Source organism: Manis javanica, chromosome 11, assembly GCF_040802235.1.
Source record: "Manis javanica isolate MJ-LG chromosome 11, MJ_LKY, whole genome shotgun sequence".
Taxonomy (NCBI): domain Eukaryota; kingdom Metazoa; phylum Chordata; class Mammalia; order Pholidota; family Manidae; genus Manis; species Manis javanica.
In genome coordinates, this window is record NC_133166.1 from 117,795,296 (window position 1) to 117,808,552 (window position 13,257).

Below are 13,257 nucleotides of genomic sequence, written 5' to 3' on the forward strand. Positions count from 1 at the left end.
CTCAAACCTCCAAATCCTGGGAGGCACCGATCCTCACTCTCAGCTGATAGCCTTGCTGGCTGTTTGACTGAGAAGAGAAAAGCCGTCCGTGGGTGGGATTCCGTGAGCTCCCACCTGACCTACCCACCAACTCTACACGCACATGTCAGCCCTCCGCCCCAGTCCCTGCAGGATTCCCAGCCTCTCTCCCAGCCTTAAGGCGTGCATCCAGCAGGACCCTGCTCCCTGAGTTTCCGTCTCTACTGAAGCAAGTAGGCCGTCATCCCTTCCCACCCTAAGGCAACAAAAGCCTTTCGGCCCCATCCTTCATCCCCCAGCCATTGCCTTGTTTTCTCTCTCCCTAAACAACTACACTGTCTACAGTGACGGACTCCAAATTCTCCCTAAACCCCTCCCCGGGGGCTTTTGCCCCAGCTTCAACCTAAACTGCTCTTGTCAAGGTCACCAAAGACCTCCATGCTGATAGACCCCATCCCAAACTTCTGCCCTCCGCTTTGGCCACCAGCAGCATCCGGCAGGACTGACCATTCCCTCCCCGCTTGCCCTCCACGGCCGCCCCCTCCCACCTACCTCACTGCCCCCTTCTCAGTCCCCTCATTCCTTCCTCCCTGAAGGGCTGGCGCTTACCCCTCGCTCCTCTTCTCTCCCCTCTTTACACTCACCCTCCTGGTCACCACCTGTCATCCAGTGCCTTTAAATGCCACCTATATGCACAACTCCCAGATTCACGTCTCCTGCCCAGCTCTTTGCATGAATGCCAGAGCAGCATGTCCAGCTAACATCCTGACATTTCCACTTTGATGTCCAAGAGGCTGCAGAGTCAGAAACGGGCACCCCTCCAGTGCAGTTACGTTACCACGGTGTGTCACTTGGCAGTTGGACAGAGCCCTCTCCCCTTCCTGCCCGGACTTAAGACGGGCAGGGCACTGAAAGTGAACCGCATTCTGAATTTTGACATCACTCATACCTCACTGCCCGCAGCTGTGCCCAACTACATGCTCCCCGGCGGTAGGCTCCTGGGCTGTTCCAGTTCAAAGACGGCTGTGCTTCCCGCTGCTTGGCACTTGCTTCCTACCCACTTTCTAAGTGTAGCCCTGCCTCCTCCTGGAAGTTCCTGATGGCCTTTCAGTAAATTACTTTGCTGCCAACAAAACCAGGAACTCCAGCTGATACCACCTAGAAACTTGTACAAACTCCTCCCACCCTTAAAATTAGGGACATTCAAGTCCCTACCATGCCCTGGAAATGCTCTGGGGGACTACCAGAGGACCACCGTGACCTCCTCGCCACCACACCGAAGACCACCAGGGACAGCTTTGCTCTGACACCTGCCTTGTCTTTCTTACTTGCCATCCCATCCCCACCCCCAGCGCGCCTTCTCTTCCGCCCTCCCTCCTTCTGGGTCACTCTTCCACTGTCTGTCGGTAAATATTGCCAGTCCTCAGGGCTCCAACCTCCCCCCTCTGCCCTCCTCACCCACACACTCACCGGGGCATCATTCACACTCAGGGTGAACCCCTCTGCCCGCCGACCCCTCAGATAAGCTCTGACCCTCCCCTGCTGGAAACTTCCACCTGCAAGTCCGAGGACACCTGAGCCCGGCACATGTCCCTGGAGCCGACCGCCTTCCTGCCCACAGTGCTTCTCTTCCTGCCTCCCCTTCTCAGCTTGATGGCCCCAGCCTGCTCCCTGGTCACCTAGGCCAGGAACTCAGAAGCCACCACACAGCCCCCTTCTCCTCCTTGGATCAAGTCCATCCCTCCTGGGTAATCATGAATTTCTGGAGTGTCTTCTCTGCAAACATCTCTCCAAGCCATTCCCCTGCACTCCAACCACACAGCCTCTGTCTCAACTTCCAAGTCTTCCTGGGCTGCTCCAACAGCCCCTGCATGGCTCCCTGCCCAAGTCCTGAGCACCTCCGTCTCCTCCACAGCAGCAGAGGCGGAGCAGGCTTTGTGGAGCTCAAACCTGACCATGCCTCTCATCCCCAGTGGTGTTGCAGCAGTGGCCCTGCCTATGAGGGCCAAGTTCCTTTCTTGTTCCCATCTAAGCTTGCTACACACAGTCTGGCATCCAATCCCAGACCTGCTGGAATAGTACATCCAGGAGAAAACACAGGCATTTTATAATATTGACCTCGGGCATAACTGAGCAAATGTGGGAAATGTTGATCTAGTCATTCCCAAACTGCTGTGAGAACTATTTCGGGCAGCTGGTGAAAAATAAGACCTGCAGGCTCACCCTTGGAGATTCCCTTTCAGTGGACTTCCAGAGGATTCCGCATAACCTGGGTGGGAACCGCTGACCTACACACAGGACGAAGTACAGATGACTTGAGCATGGCTGTTAAAGCCCTTTGTGTTCCAGCCTCTGGTTGGCCCTCACCACGGTCCCCAACTGCCCAAAACCATGCTGTCTATAGTCCTCACACTCACCACGGTGTTTCAACTGAGTGACTACACATAACGACCCCTCTACCAGGCAGCACTGCCCTCCAAGTGGGTCATGTGAACACCTGCTGGTGCCTCAGCTCAAATGAAGGCTCCAGAAGCTTCCCCACCCTCTGCTGGGTTAAATACTTCCTCTGTAGCCCACAGGGCCTGCTTCATCACCACCCCCAGCCTTTACTCAGCACAGCAATCATTCACACATCTCTTCCACTTCCAGTCAGGGAAGCCAGAATGGGGGGTGGGATTTCAGCCCTTTTCTGCCCCCATACTTAGCACATTGACTGGTCCTAGGAAAATGACTCAGATGTCAGTCCCCTCCCCAACCCAAGGGCAGGTATTTGGCTAGGGACCCTGTGGAAAGACCAAATCCAGTGGCATGGGGGCGCCTGATCACCGTGCCACTACCTGGGGTCAAATGGCAATTCCAGTGCTGGGTCCAAGAGCGTCCCTTTACCTCTGAGCCCTCAGCCTCTTCTGTAAACAAGGTGTCCAGAGTCCTCACAGGTGTTATCACAGTGACTTAAAAAATGGTGAAACCTCAGTGAACCTATTATCTCACTTAAAAGTGCCCTTGACCACCCTCCCTTAACATAGAGAACTAGTGGCTGCCACAGGGTAGGTTGGGGAATAGGCCAAATAGGTGAAGGGGATAGAATTACTAACTTCCCATTATGAAATGAGTCATGGAGATGAACGTGCAGTGTAAGGAATATAGTCAGTAATACTGCAGTAACCGTGTGCGGTGGCAAATGGTAACTGCAGTTTCCGTGGTGAGCATTTCACTATGTGCATAACTGGTGAATAACTGTGTTGTACACCTGAAATTAACAGAATATTGTATGTCAGCTACACTTCATTAAAAAAAATTTCTTACAAGACAGTTTCTACTCTCAAAGAACCCACTAGGGATTGGAGATTAATAAATAATTACAACACATGGAAAGTACAACAGAAAGGAACACAGAGCATAGTGTGAGGAACAGGTAACCTGTTCTCAATCGTTAACATAAATTAGAGCAACATAAAAATGCCCTGACCCCTTAAGAGATGGCCTCCAGTGCTTAGAATTCCAAGCACTCGTTCCTCTGGAGACCGGAAACGTGAGAGAGCAGAGGGTCTTGTTCGCCCTGAAGCCAGGAAGTTGAAGGAACAGCCACTCAAAAAACGTTAAGTGAATGAACAGCAGAGGCTGTGCGGCTGCCTGCTCTCAGCCTACCCCTGCTTCTAGTGGCTCGTGCCGTGAGCTCAGAGGCAGTCTGGCCACCTTGCTCATCCGTGGTGACAGAAGTGACAGTCCCTCCTCCACAGGGTGGCAGAAGCTGAGACACTTCAGTGACTGCATCTGGCTGTTTCCTTCTTTGGCGTGAGAGTGAGGGAGGCCCCCATGATACAGTTCTGGAAGATTCCAGGGGGCCTGCAAGTTCATGTTCTCACCTGTCCCCTCCAGCACAGAGGTCAGGGTACTGCCCGGGCCCCACACAGCACCACTGGAAATTTGAATGTCACTTAATTTTTGGTTTAATCATTTTCTATTTTAAAAACAAATATGGATAGTCTCGGCTTGACATGATAAAAAAGTTCCTAGTGGTGATGGTGGCACAACAGCGTGAATGTACTTAATGCTGCTCAATTGTACACCTAGAAATTGGTAATATGGTCAATTCTATTATGTGCATTTTATATATATATTTTTTTAATGAAGGTCCAGACTGAATTGCACAGCACAGTCATGAGGAGGCTCCATCTGTAGCAACACGATACAAATTGTTGGCCAGAGGAGACCGGGAGGCAAAGAGGGAAACAGGAAGGCTGGAGCTGGGACCTGGGGAAAGGCCCAAGGTAGAGTTGTGGGGAGCCTCAGGAAGAGAGACCTGAGTAAGACAAGGGCCAGAACAAGGAAGGGCTCTCGGGAGGTGGCCAACGTCCAGCCGTGGCTGCCGGGTGTGTCTTCTCAGGAACTGTGCTGGGAGGGCCTCAGAGCCCTGGGGCAGGTACAAGCCAAGGCAAACACCAGCGAGCAAACAAGAACCGGGCCCTTACTGGGGGCATCTAAGCTCTCCATCTGTCCCCTACACCAGGATACCCTTGGAAGCCAGGCCCAACCCAAGCCCCACCCCACAGGCACCAGCGCCCTTTTCTAGAAGCTAGGAGGGCCGAACTCAACCCAAGCCCACTGCCTCAAGGCTGACCTAGGAATCCTGACAACTGCAGCAGGACCCAACAGCAAATCCCGTAGCTCTAAGCAAAATGAACACAGGATCCAACACTTCCTACCACCTCCCCGGCTCCCATCCCAGGGAGTCCTTTAGTATGTCCTCTAAGCCAGGCAGCAGGAACTGTCCTAAGCGCCTCCCTGCTAGTCAGCAGCCGGTGAGCCTAACATCAAAGTCAGACATCACTCTGCTCAAAACCCAGCCACTCCCCGACTACCTCAGGCCCTGTGTAGGGAAGAATTAATCCTACCCACAAGTCTGGTCTTTGCCCTGAGCTACCGGGAGGTGACCTCTAGGCCCTGAGAATGTCCTGCCTGACAGGAATGTCTTTGGGCATTTCAGAGAGCAGACAGTCTAACAATGTGACTTGTGATGGCAGCTTTGGGACACATACCCTCTGGGGGAATTAGAGTAAAGGTCAGCCCCGTGGGTGTTGTGATTTTAAGCCCCAAGAAACTCTGGACCCCAAAGGCTCAGGTGAGCTGCCTTGCTTGGCAAGTTACACACCAGGTCTTGTGTCCGAGATTCCACTGAAAGGACAATCACAGGAAGCCCCTTTGGACCCTCCCAGATTCTGCTGTGTCCGTTCTTTGGTTGGTTCCTATGCTCCAATAAAACTGTAATCTTAAGTCTCTTCCTTAATTGAGTCATTCTGGCGAGTTACACACCAAGAATGGTCATGGGGACCCGGGACTCACAGCTGGTGTCTGAACGGGGACTGTGCCCTCTAACTGCACTTTGCCAGACTCTGTACTGCACTACCACCGCTCTGCCCCGTAGACTGCATCCTCGAGGATAAGCATGCTCCCAGCCCTGGGCAATGGAGGGCCCCTCCCCCGGTACCTGGCAGGTTAACTCCCTCCCTTCTTTCAGGTCTTTTATTCAGAAGGCCCCACTTCAAATTGCCCCCACCCCCAGACACCTACCTCTTTTCCCGCTTCACTTTTTCCTCTTTGAACACTATCATCATACCTGCTACACTACATCTTACTCATTTTCTTTCTTCTCTGTCTCTTGACTAGAAGACAAGCCCCCAAAGGGAGAGGGATTTTTGTGCTTTGTTCCCTCCTGCAGCCCCAGGACTCAGGACAGTTCCTGGCACATGCTGAGTGTGGGCTGAGTTCTTACTGAATGACCTCTAGTATCCTTTAGAGAACAGGCCACCCTGCTCCCACTTTCTCCCTAAAAGGCCAAGTCTACACAAACAGGAGGCTGACCACAGCGGCTGAGACACTGCTGAGGGAAATAAGGAGTAAGACCCAAGACTCCCAAGAGAGCCCCTGGCCCTCTGGCCCGGCCTGGGTGAGGAGGCACAGATGCCAGTCCCAAGCCTGACGCCTCTGCTCTTTTGAGCTTGGCAGGCCCCATCCTCGCTGGGCTAAGGCAGATGCACGGAACTCTCCGGCCCTGATCACAAGGGGGCATGTCCCAGGGTGAGAGGGAAAGCCAGGGAGAGAAATTCCTGCTGTCACAGAGGAGTGGAGGGAAGACAGGACCTTGCTAGGCAGGGGTGACTTTTATTTGAAGCCAATAAACACCGTATTTGGGGGTTCACTTGTAATCCACGACACTAAAAAAAAGAGAGAAAGAGAGAAACCACAACTTCGAAGAGCCTGTGGAAGAAAGGGGAAGGATAGTGGGTCCCGGTCAGGCCACATAGGGGAAGCGGAGCAGCAGCCCCTCGTGGGGCTCCAGGTTCAGGTGTTCCAGCTCAAGAAAGGTGCCCTCCTCACGGCCTGGGCCTGGCTGGGTGCTGAGCACCATATCCACCCTGGCTGGCAGGCTGGTGCTGGCGGGCAGGCTGGACACACCCAACCTGGCAGGTCGGCTCACACCCCCAAAGTTGAGCACTACCAGGAAACGTTCGTTCTGGTCCCACTGGCGGATATAGGAGAAGATGTCCGGCCCTGAGGTGAGGGCATGGAAGTCTCCATGCAGCAGGGAGCGCTCCTTGCCCCGCAGATCACTCAGGCGCCGGAACAAGGAGAGGAGGGAGACAGGGTCTCCGTTCTGGCCCTGTAAATGGTGAAGACAGGGCAGGATGCGATGAAGGGTGCCCCTGGGTACCAACCGTTACAAGTCACCAGCCCACCTGGAACCCTCACCTTCACAGTCATGTTGGCGCTTACAGGTCCTGAGGTGTTAGGGAAGCTGGATTCATCCCAGAGCATGGCTGGGGCCTTTGCAGGCTGCAAGGCAGGGAAAATAGCACTTACACAAGGCCTGGGCCCGCTCTTTCTAACTCCTCTGTCTGTTCCCAGCCCCGTCCATGCAGAGCCTCAAAATGTGCACCTGCTACTGTACAAGCAAGTCAAGCTCCCACATTGGGCCCTGCACGCAATGCCCCCTCAGCCCAGCGGTCTCTGATCCCAGACAGACACCAGCCGGGGATCCCTCACCTCTCCCGCTCTCTGCTCAGTTGTCTCATCAGGTTCTCTGTGGCCACTCAATGTGAAATACCCCCTATCTCCTATTCTCTAGATCCAACCCCGCTCTCCTTTACATAAGCAGCACCTGGCATCTTTATTACACTTATTACCTAATTTCGCCACCTCCAGCTCTTTTGTGCATGGCTGTATCCTTCATGCAGGGCATGAAGGAATTACTCAACAAAACCTTGTGAAATAAAAGGAATGACCAGTTCTATAAATATCAGCTCAGGTGCCCACCTCCAGGCCTCTGGCTGAGGCTGAGTGCCCTCAGTCTTACCCTACCGTAGCCCTGGCTGCCATGTGCTTCCTACTCATCCGGTTTCCCCACTAAGCCATGAGTCCCCAGAGGGTGCCCACTGTCCCTGCGTAAGCGAGGGAGGGAGTGACGGCTACCGCACTGAACACCTACCAGGTACCAGGTGTCACTGTTTATGATATGCCCTCATTTAATCCTCGCCACCATACAAGAAATGCCGTATCACAGAAGAGATGACCAAGACCCAGGGAAGTGAAGCAGCTTGCCAAGGCCACATAGCTACTGACTAGGTTGCTAACTAGGGCTCAAGCACGGCTGCCCCCAAGGCTCACGCCTGCCTGCTGCCATCCACAGAACCCTACTGTGCTGGGGAGGCAGCAAGTGATACCTGTCCAGGCAGGGTAGCTGCCTCCAGGCCAATCTCGTCCCCATAGCTGAAAACCGGGGTCCCTGGCAGGGTGAAAAGCAGCAGCTGGTAGAGTCGAAGGAGCTGAGCCGGCACAAAGGAAGTCAGGAGTCCTGCCTGAGACAACTGCAGGAGTGGAGGCAGGAGTAGTTAGCCCCAGAGTCCCCCTTCTGCTTCCACCTCCCAACATTTTTTCCTCTAAAAGGCCTCCCGCCCCCTCTCCCGCCACTGTGGTTACTCACACTCCAGCTGCCCCAGTGACTGCCAGTGGTGTTCAAATACTGGGTGACCAGCACTTCTGCATGCTTCCCAGTAAAACTGGAGTTTGACAGGTATGAGCTAGTCAACAACAGGTCCTTCGTGGATTCCAGTAGGTGCAGGATCTGCTGAAGGTCCGAGGACTCAGTACCTGCAATTAAGAGCCTGCAGAGAGCAGAACAGGGGTTAATGTTGGTAAAGGATACGAAAGGAAGAATGGAGGTGAGGAACGTTCCTTAGACTAGGAACTACCCCCCTTCCTTAGGCCTAGCATTCTGAGGGGTTCCCACGATGGGGCTGAGATGGGGGAGGCTGGTACCCACTTATCTTCACTGAAGCTCTTGGTGATGTTCTGCCACTCAGGCAAGAGTGAAGACGCATCCTAAAAGGAAAAAAGCAGAGTCGAGAAGCAGGGAACACTACCAGGCCCTGGAGAGTCCCCCTATTCTCACTCAAGCTGTGCATCTCACGTGGAAAGGACACTCACCTTCAGGTTCTCCATGTCCCGAACCTGGAACCCATCTAGGGCAGTCTGTAGCCAAAAGTTCAGAGCATTCTATGGGGCGGGGGACAAAAGAACATAGGAAAGATATCAACACTCTGATGCAAAGGCTCAGAAAATTCCAGACCACACTAAACCTTGTCTACCACGTGCTTCCCCGTGACCTTGAGAGTCACTTTCCTTGAATGGCCTCACTTTCCCACCTCTATCATAAAGGTTTAGCCTTTGGTCCTCTCCCATTCTAACACATCATTGATTCTCTTAGTGCTATAGCATTTCATGTCTCTACTCCTGCCCATGGCAAATCACACAGCCTCACTTGGCACCCACAGAAAACGCCCAAGAGAAAAAAAGTATGTTCATAAACAGAATGTCATTTAACCCTTGGCATGTATGGAATGCTAGTATACTCGTTTTAGAGATGAGGAGCAGTCTCAGAGAGGCAAGAAGGCGTGCCCAAGATCACAAGCAGAGAGCAGCAGACAGACAAGATCCCAAGACAGTGTACCTACTCCTGTCCCGGTGTCCCAAGGCCTGGGGAGGGTGTGAGTAAGAGAGCCAGTCAGAACGAGGCCAAGGATGAAAGAGCGAAGTTCAAAGCCCAGCTCCGGGGCAGAGTAGATGAAGACTTGGAAAGAAGAGCCAGCTCTGCAGACAGGTCCTGGCTTGAAGCCCCTGCATTCATGGCCACCTAACATGGAACCCCACACCCACGGCCTCTGCGCTCCCTTTTCTCTCACTCCATGTGCTCTCTCTGATCTCGTCTTTGCTTTCATCTGAAGCTTCCACTCCTCGTGACATACCATCAGAAAACGTTCCCTTATTTGTAACTTTTAAATGGTCTCCCAGCGATTAGCAAAGGCTGAACTGGATGGATGGCCCCAAGGGTCCTATGGAAATGCTGGGAAATTCTACCTCAGCATCCTGGCTGCCAGCAGGGTCAGTGTCCCAGAGCCCAGGCCACTAGAAGCCCAGTGACCTTCAGTGCCTCACCCCCAGCTTGCTGTATAGTTTGAGCGCATACCTTTACCCAGAAAGGCAGATCAGAGAAATAAGAGTACCAGGACCTCAGATCCCATGAAGGCCCTCTGAACCTTAGCTTCCCCATGTACAGATCAGGCACAAGGAGAGGGACCTTGTGTGGTTATATAGGGGATTAGAAAATGTTTATAAAATACTTGGCATAGTCCCAGACACATAAGACCCCATTGCTTACAACTTCAGACTGGGCTCCACTCCAAAACACAGCAAACAAGAACTGGGAACCAGACAGGATGGGACTCCCACAGAAAGGGCTTCCTCTCCCAAAAGGATAAGAAATCAAACTCAGATTGACATCTGAGAAATTCCCTTCCTGGCACTGTTACCATCAGAGTCAAGGAAACAAGAAAAATGAGTTAGAAAAGGAACAAGGAAAACAGGGGTGCAGTGCGGGCCTAGCCTGCTTGTGGGAAGAGCAAGCCTGCTGAGCTCAAGAGGAGCCAGGGGCCCCTCAGCAGGAGCCATTCACTCTGGGTTTACAGGGCTTGTTACTCAGGACAGGCCTGGCCCCAACATGCAGCTCCACCTGCCGTGAGCACCAACACACTCACCTTCATCATGGAGTCCACAGTGCCAATCTCAGTGGGGAAGAACCATGAGTTTGGGCTCCTATAGTTGGGGGTGAGGTCCAGAATGACACGGATGCCTAGAACAGAGGAACAGGCACAAGTGAGAAAGAAAAATCTCACAAGGGAGAAGAGGAAATCAACTGACACAAGCCTGTAAAGTATTTCCTACATAATGATACAAAATCTTAGGTTTGAACTCAGGCAAAAGTCATTCCACTGAAAAAGATGTGAGGAAAGGCAAGCTCAAGATCTTTCTCACAGGGCACAAGGCATGTGATACAGTACGAAAGGTTGAAGGTATGGTCCCCTGAGCTGCCCAACCACAAAGTGAACCCTTTTCAAGTAAGACAAGATTTTGTTTGGATTTTTTTTTCCCAAAAGGATCACTCTTTCACAGGTTTAAAAACCACGTATTGAGTAGAAACCTACAATCTGCAAATAAAGGCCCTGAAGCCAAGAGGTTAAATGACCGTACATCCAACCAGGAAGTCTCTAAACTGCCTGACAAATTCACTTTAGGTTGAAGCCTAACCTCCCAGGATCTGCCCTAGGAAAACTCAGCCAGCCAAGAGTAAAGCAAAGATGAGATCCTGTCTTTCCTCTGGCCAGAAGGCAAAGGCCTTCCTAGCTCCTCCTTGCCAACTCTAGGACACCCACTCTTTTTCTTGGCCGATTGCAGGAGACTATCAAAATCTTCCTTGGAGCCAAAAGCGGGGTCGATCTGTTCCAAGTTGGTCCCACTGACATCATCCTTCTGGTTCTGGTGAATTGGGCCCAGCACAATGCCCTTCACCTTCAGGGTGCTCAGGTAGTCGAGATGCTTCTTCAAGCCTGAAATAAGGAAGCTGGGTTAAAGTGAGACCCCTCTAAAAAAAACCCCATCACCCTAATCTCCCTTCCCGGAGACACAGTGTGAAGGGTGAGTCTGGATCACGGGACTCGGAAGAGCTGACGTAAGGAGCCCTGCACATTGCTTCAGAACCGGCTGCGACTGGCTCGTGGGACCGCGGGGCAGGGGGTGCTGAGTCAGCTGCCCTCGTGAAAGCGGGAGAGGAGCGGTTTTCTTCCAAGAAGGGAACTACGTCCCAGGGTGCGGCCCCCGGTACCGGGTGGGGTGAACTTAATGGGTCAATCTGGGGACGGGGTCGCAGCCGACCAGTCGCGCGGGGCGGGGGTGCCCCGCTCTCACCCGCCAGGCTGCCAGCGTCGCCGCCCTGGAAGGCCTGCAGGTCGCCGATGCGGTAGAGGGCGCCCTTGTGCCACCACCTCTGCCCCGGCAGCTCGCGGCAGCGCGGCGCCCGCACGATGATGACCACGGCGCCCGCCAGCATGCCAAGCCAGCCGAGCCAGAAGAGCAGCAGCAGGGCCCAGCGGGTGCGCACCCAGCCGGGGCTGCCCGCCACCTTCAGCAGCTCCTCTTTGGTCAGGCCCGTGAACTTGGCTGCGGCCGCCGCCTCCGCTTCGTCGTCGGCCACCTTGAGCTTCACCAGACCGTTCTTCTCGGCGCCGCCCGACACAACCACAGCCACCGCCGCCCCCGACGCCGCGTTCATCGGCTGCTTTTCGGGTTCCAACTCGTTCAGCTCCACTTCCTTCATGTCCACCTCGGTGTCCTGGCTCATGGTGCCTGCGGAACAGGCGACACGACGCGGCCTGCGGTCAGATGGCGGCTGTTCCCCTGCTCCAACCTCCCGGCGCCAGAGCTACCCAGCACTCCGCGTAGCTTCCGACTGTCTGCGGAGCAGCTAGCGCGGCCTCGGGGAATTGGCTGGGAAGCCCCGCCCCTGCCCGCCCCTTAAAGCGGAACCTCCCGCACCGCTCCGGACAGCTCGTGCGCACGGCGAGTCAGGAACAACGTCGGGGGCACGCCTCCCAGCCCTGCGCGAGCCAATTCCCAAACGTAAGTTCCTTTGAGCCGGACACTGAGAAGGCTGAGCTCAGGGCCACCTTTTGGTGTCCGGCGTCTGTGATTTGTCCCACCCCGGGTCCCGCTGGTCTCCCCCGCCAACGGGAAGTAGGCGGGGAGGGGGCATCCTCCATTGATGGGCTGCCGGGACGCTCTTCGCCCACTCCGAAGGCTAGCGACTGCTCCGGACACCATCTTCCATCTGCCTCTGCACCACGGCCCAGGCCACAGCCTAAGCTTCCGAACTTTGCGCCGCCACTTGCACTCTCAAAAGCCGGCCAAACTCACCTCCCGCCCTTTCCCCCACCAGGCCTAGTCATCTCAGGCTTCTGGGACTTAGCTAGACCTCCGCTTTCTTTCAGGGCTTACTCCCACTAGTCCTTCAAGACTCATCTTCTTAGTTTAGCTCACTTAATTCATCATGCAGGAGCTATTTATTGAGCACCCACTACAGTACTTGGCTTTATTAACTTTATTGTTATAAAATAATCTCATCTAGTCTTCGCCATCAAGTTTTCAAATGCATCTGTTTGGAGAGGAGAACTAAGGCTGACCCAACCCCCAGTGGCTGGCGCCAGGATGTTGGGCAGCTAGGATTCTGACATCCGGAGACTAATGGGCAACCTCCAGACTGTAGCAAACATTCCAAGGTTGGGTCTGTTAGACGCATTCACTGGTTTCCTACAATAGACCAGAAGATGCCATGGCCAGGCTCTTCCACACTTTGCAGGGCCTCCCACACATCATCCTGGTCTCCCCATGGTGCCTGGGTTTCCTTACCTCCCCATCACCTTACCATACTAGGCCCTGGAGGCAACTGCAGAGACCCTGAAGCCCACCCAACCTCCCTCCACAGAGGTCCCTGGATTGAGGGTAAGTGGGGCAGAGACAAAGTTCACAGCAGGGACTGCTGGACATCAACACTGAGGTGCTGACACTCTTGGGAACATCTTGTTCCTGAGCAGTGCCAGTTGGGTTATTTTCAGAGAGGAGCTGAAGTAAGGCTCTTTCTCCCTCTCCCTTCTGGGCTGGAAGCCAAAATGGCTGTGTACTTGCAAGAAAGCAGAAGCCAAGACCTGAAGAAATAGCAGACAGGGGTGCCAAAGGAGAGCGAAGGGTGTGAAAAGGCTCATCCTCTGCCATTCCCCTCTGCATCCCAGAGCCTAGTTCATCCCAACCCTAGGAAAGCCCTAACCAGTTCCTAGAGGGAGGCAGGCAAGTGGG

General features: G+C 53.9%; 1 protein-coding gene across 1 annotated transcript; it reads right to left on the reverse strand.

Annotated features, from left to right (window-relative positions):
• Window positions 1–6,160: 6,160 nt before the first annotated feature.
• On the reverse strand, window positions 6,161–11,852 carry SLC3A2 (solute carrier family 3 member 2). The gene is made up of 9 exons (XM_017660237.3): window positions 11,317–11,852; window positions 10,785–10,958; window positions 10,110–10,204; window positions 8,503–8,571; window positions 8,339–8,397; window positions 8,000–8,180; window positions 7,740–7,883; window positions 6,769–6,852; window positions 6,161–6,679 (listed from the first exon to the last, which is right to left on the reverse strand). Exons 1-9 carry the CDS (start codon window positions 11,747–11,749, stop codon window positions 6,311–6,313), a joined length of 1,608 nt encoding a protein of 535 aa, XP_017515726.3. The 5' UTR covers window positions 11,750–11,852; the 3' UTR covers window positions 6,161–6,310.
• Between the last annotated feature and the right edge of the window lie 1,405 nt (window positions 11,853–13,257).

Excerpts from the sequence above, each read along its gene's own strand:
- SLC3A2 (XM_017660237.3), bottom strand. The coding sequence starts at position 11,749 with ATGAGCCAGGACACCGAGGTGGACATGAAGGAAGTGGAGCTGAACGAG. Across the intron at positions 10,959-11,316 it reads CGACGCTGGCAGCCTGGCGG|GCTTGAAGAAGCATCTCGAC; the intron begins GTGAGAGCGGGG and ends TCCTTATTTCAG. Across the intron at positions 8,572-10,109 it reads CTGTGGACTCCATGATGAAG|AATGCTCTGAACTTTTGGCT; the intron begins GTGAGTGTGTTG and ends CCCGCCCCATAG.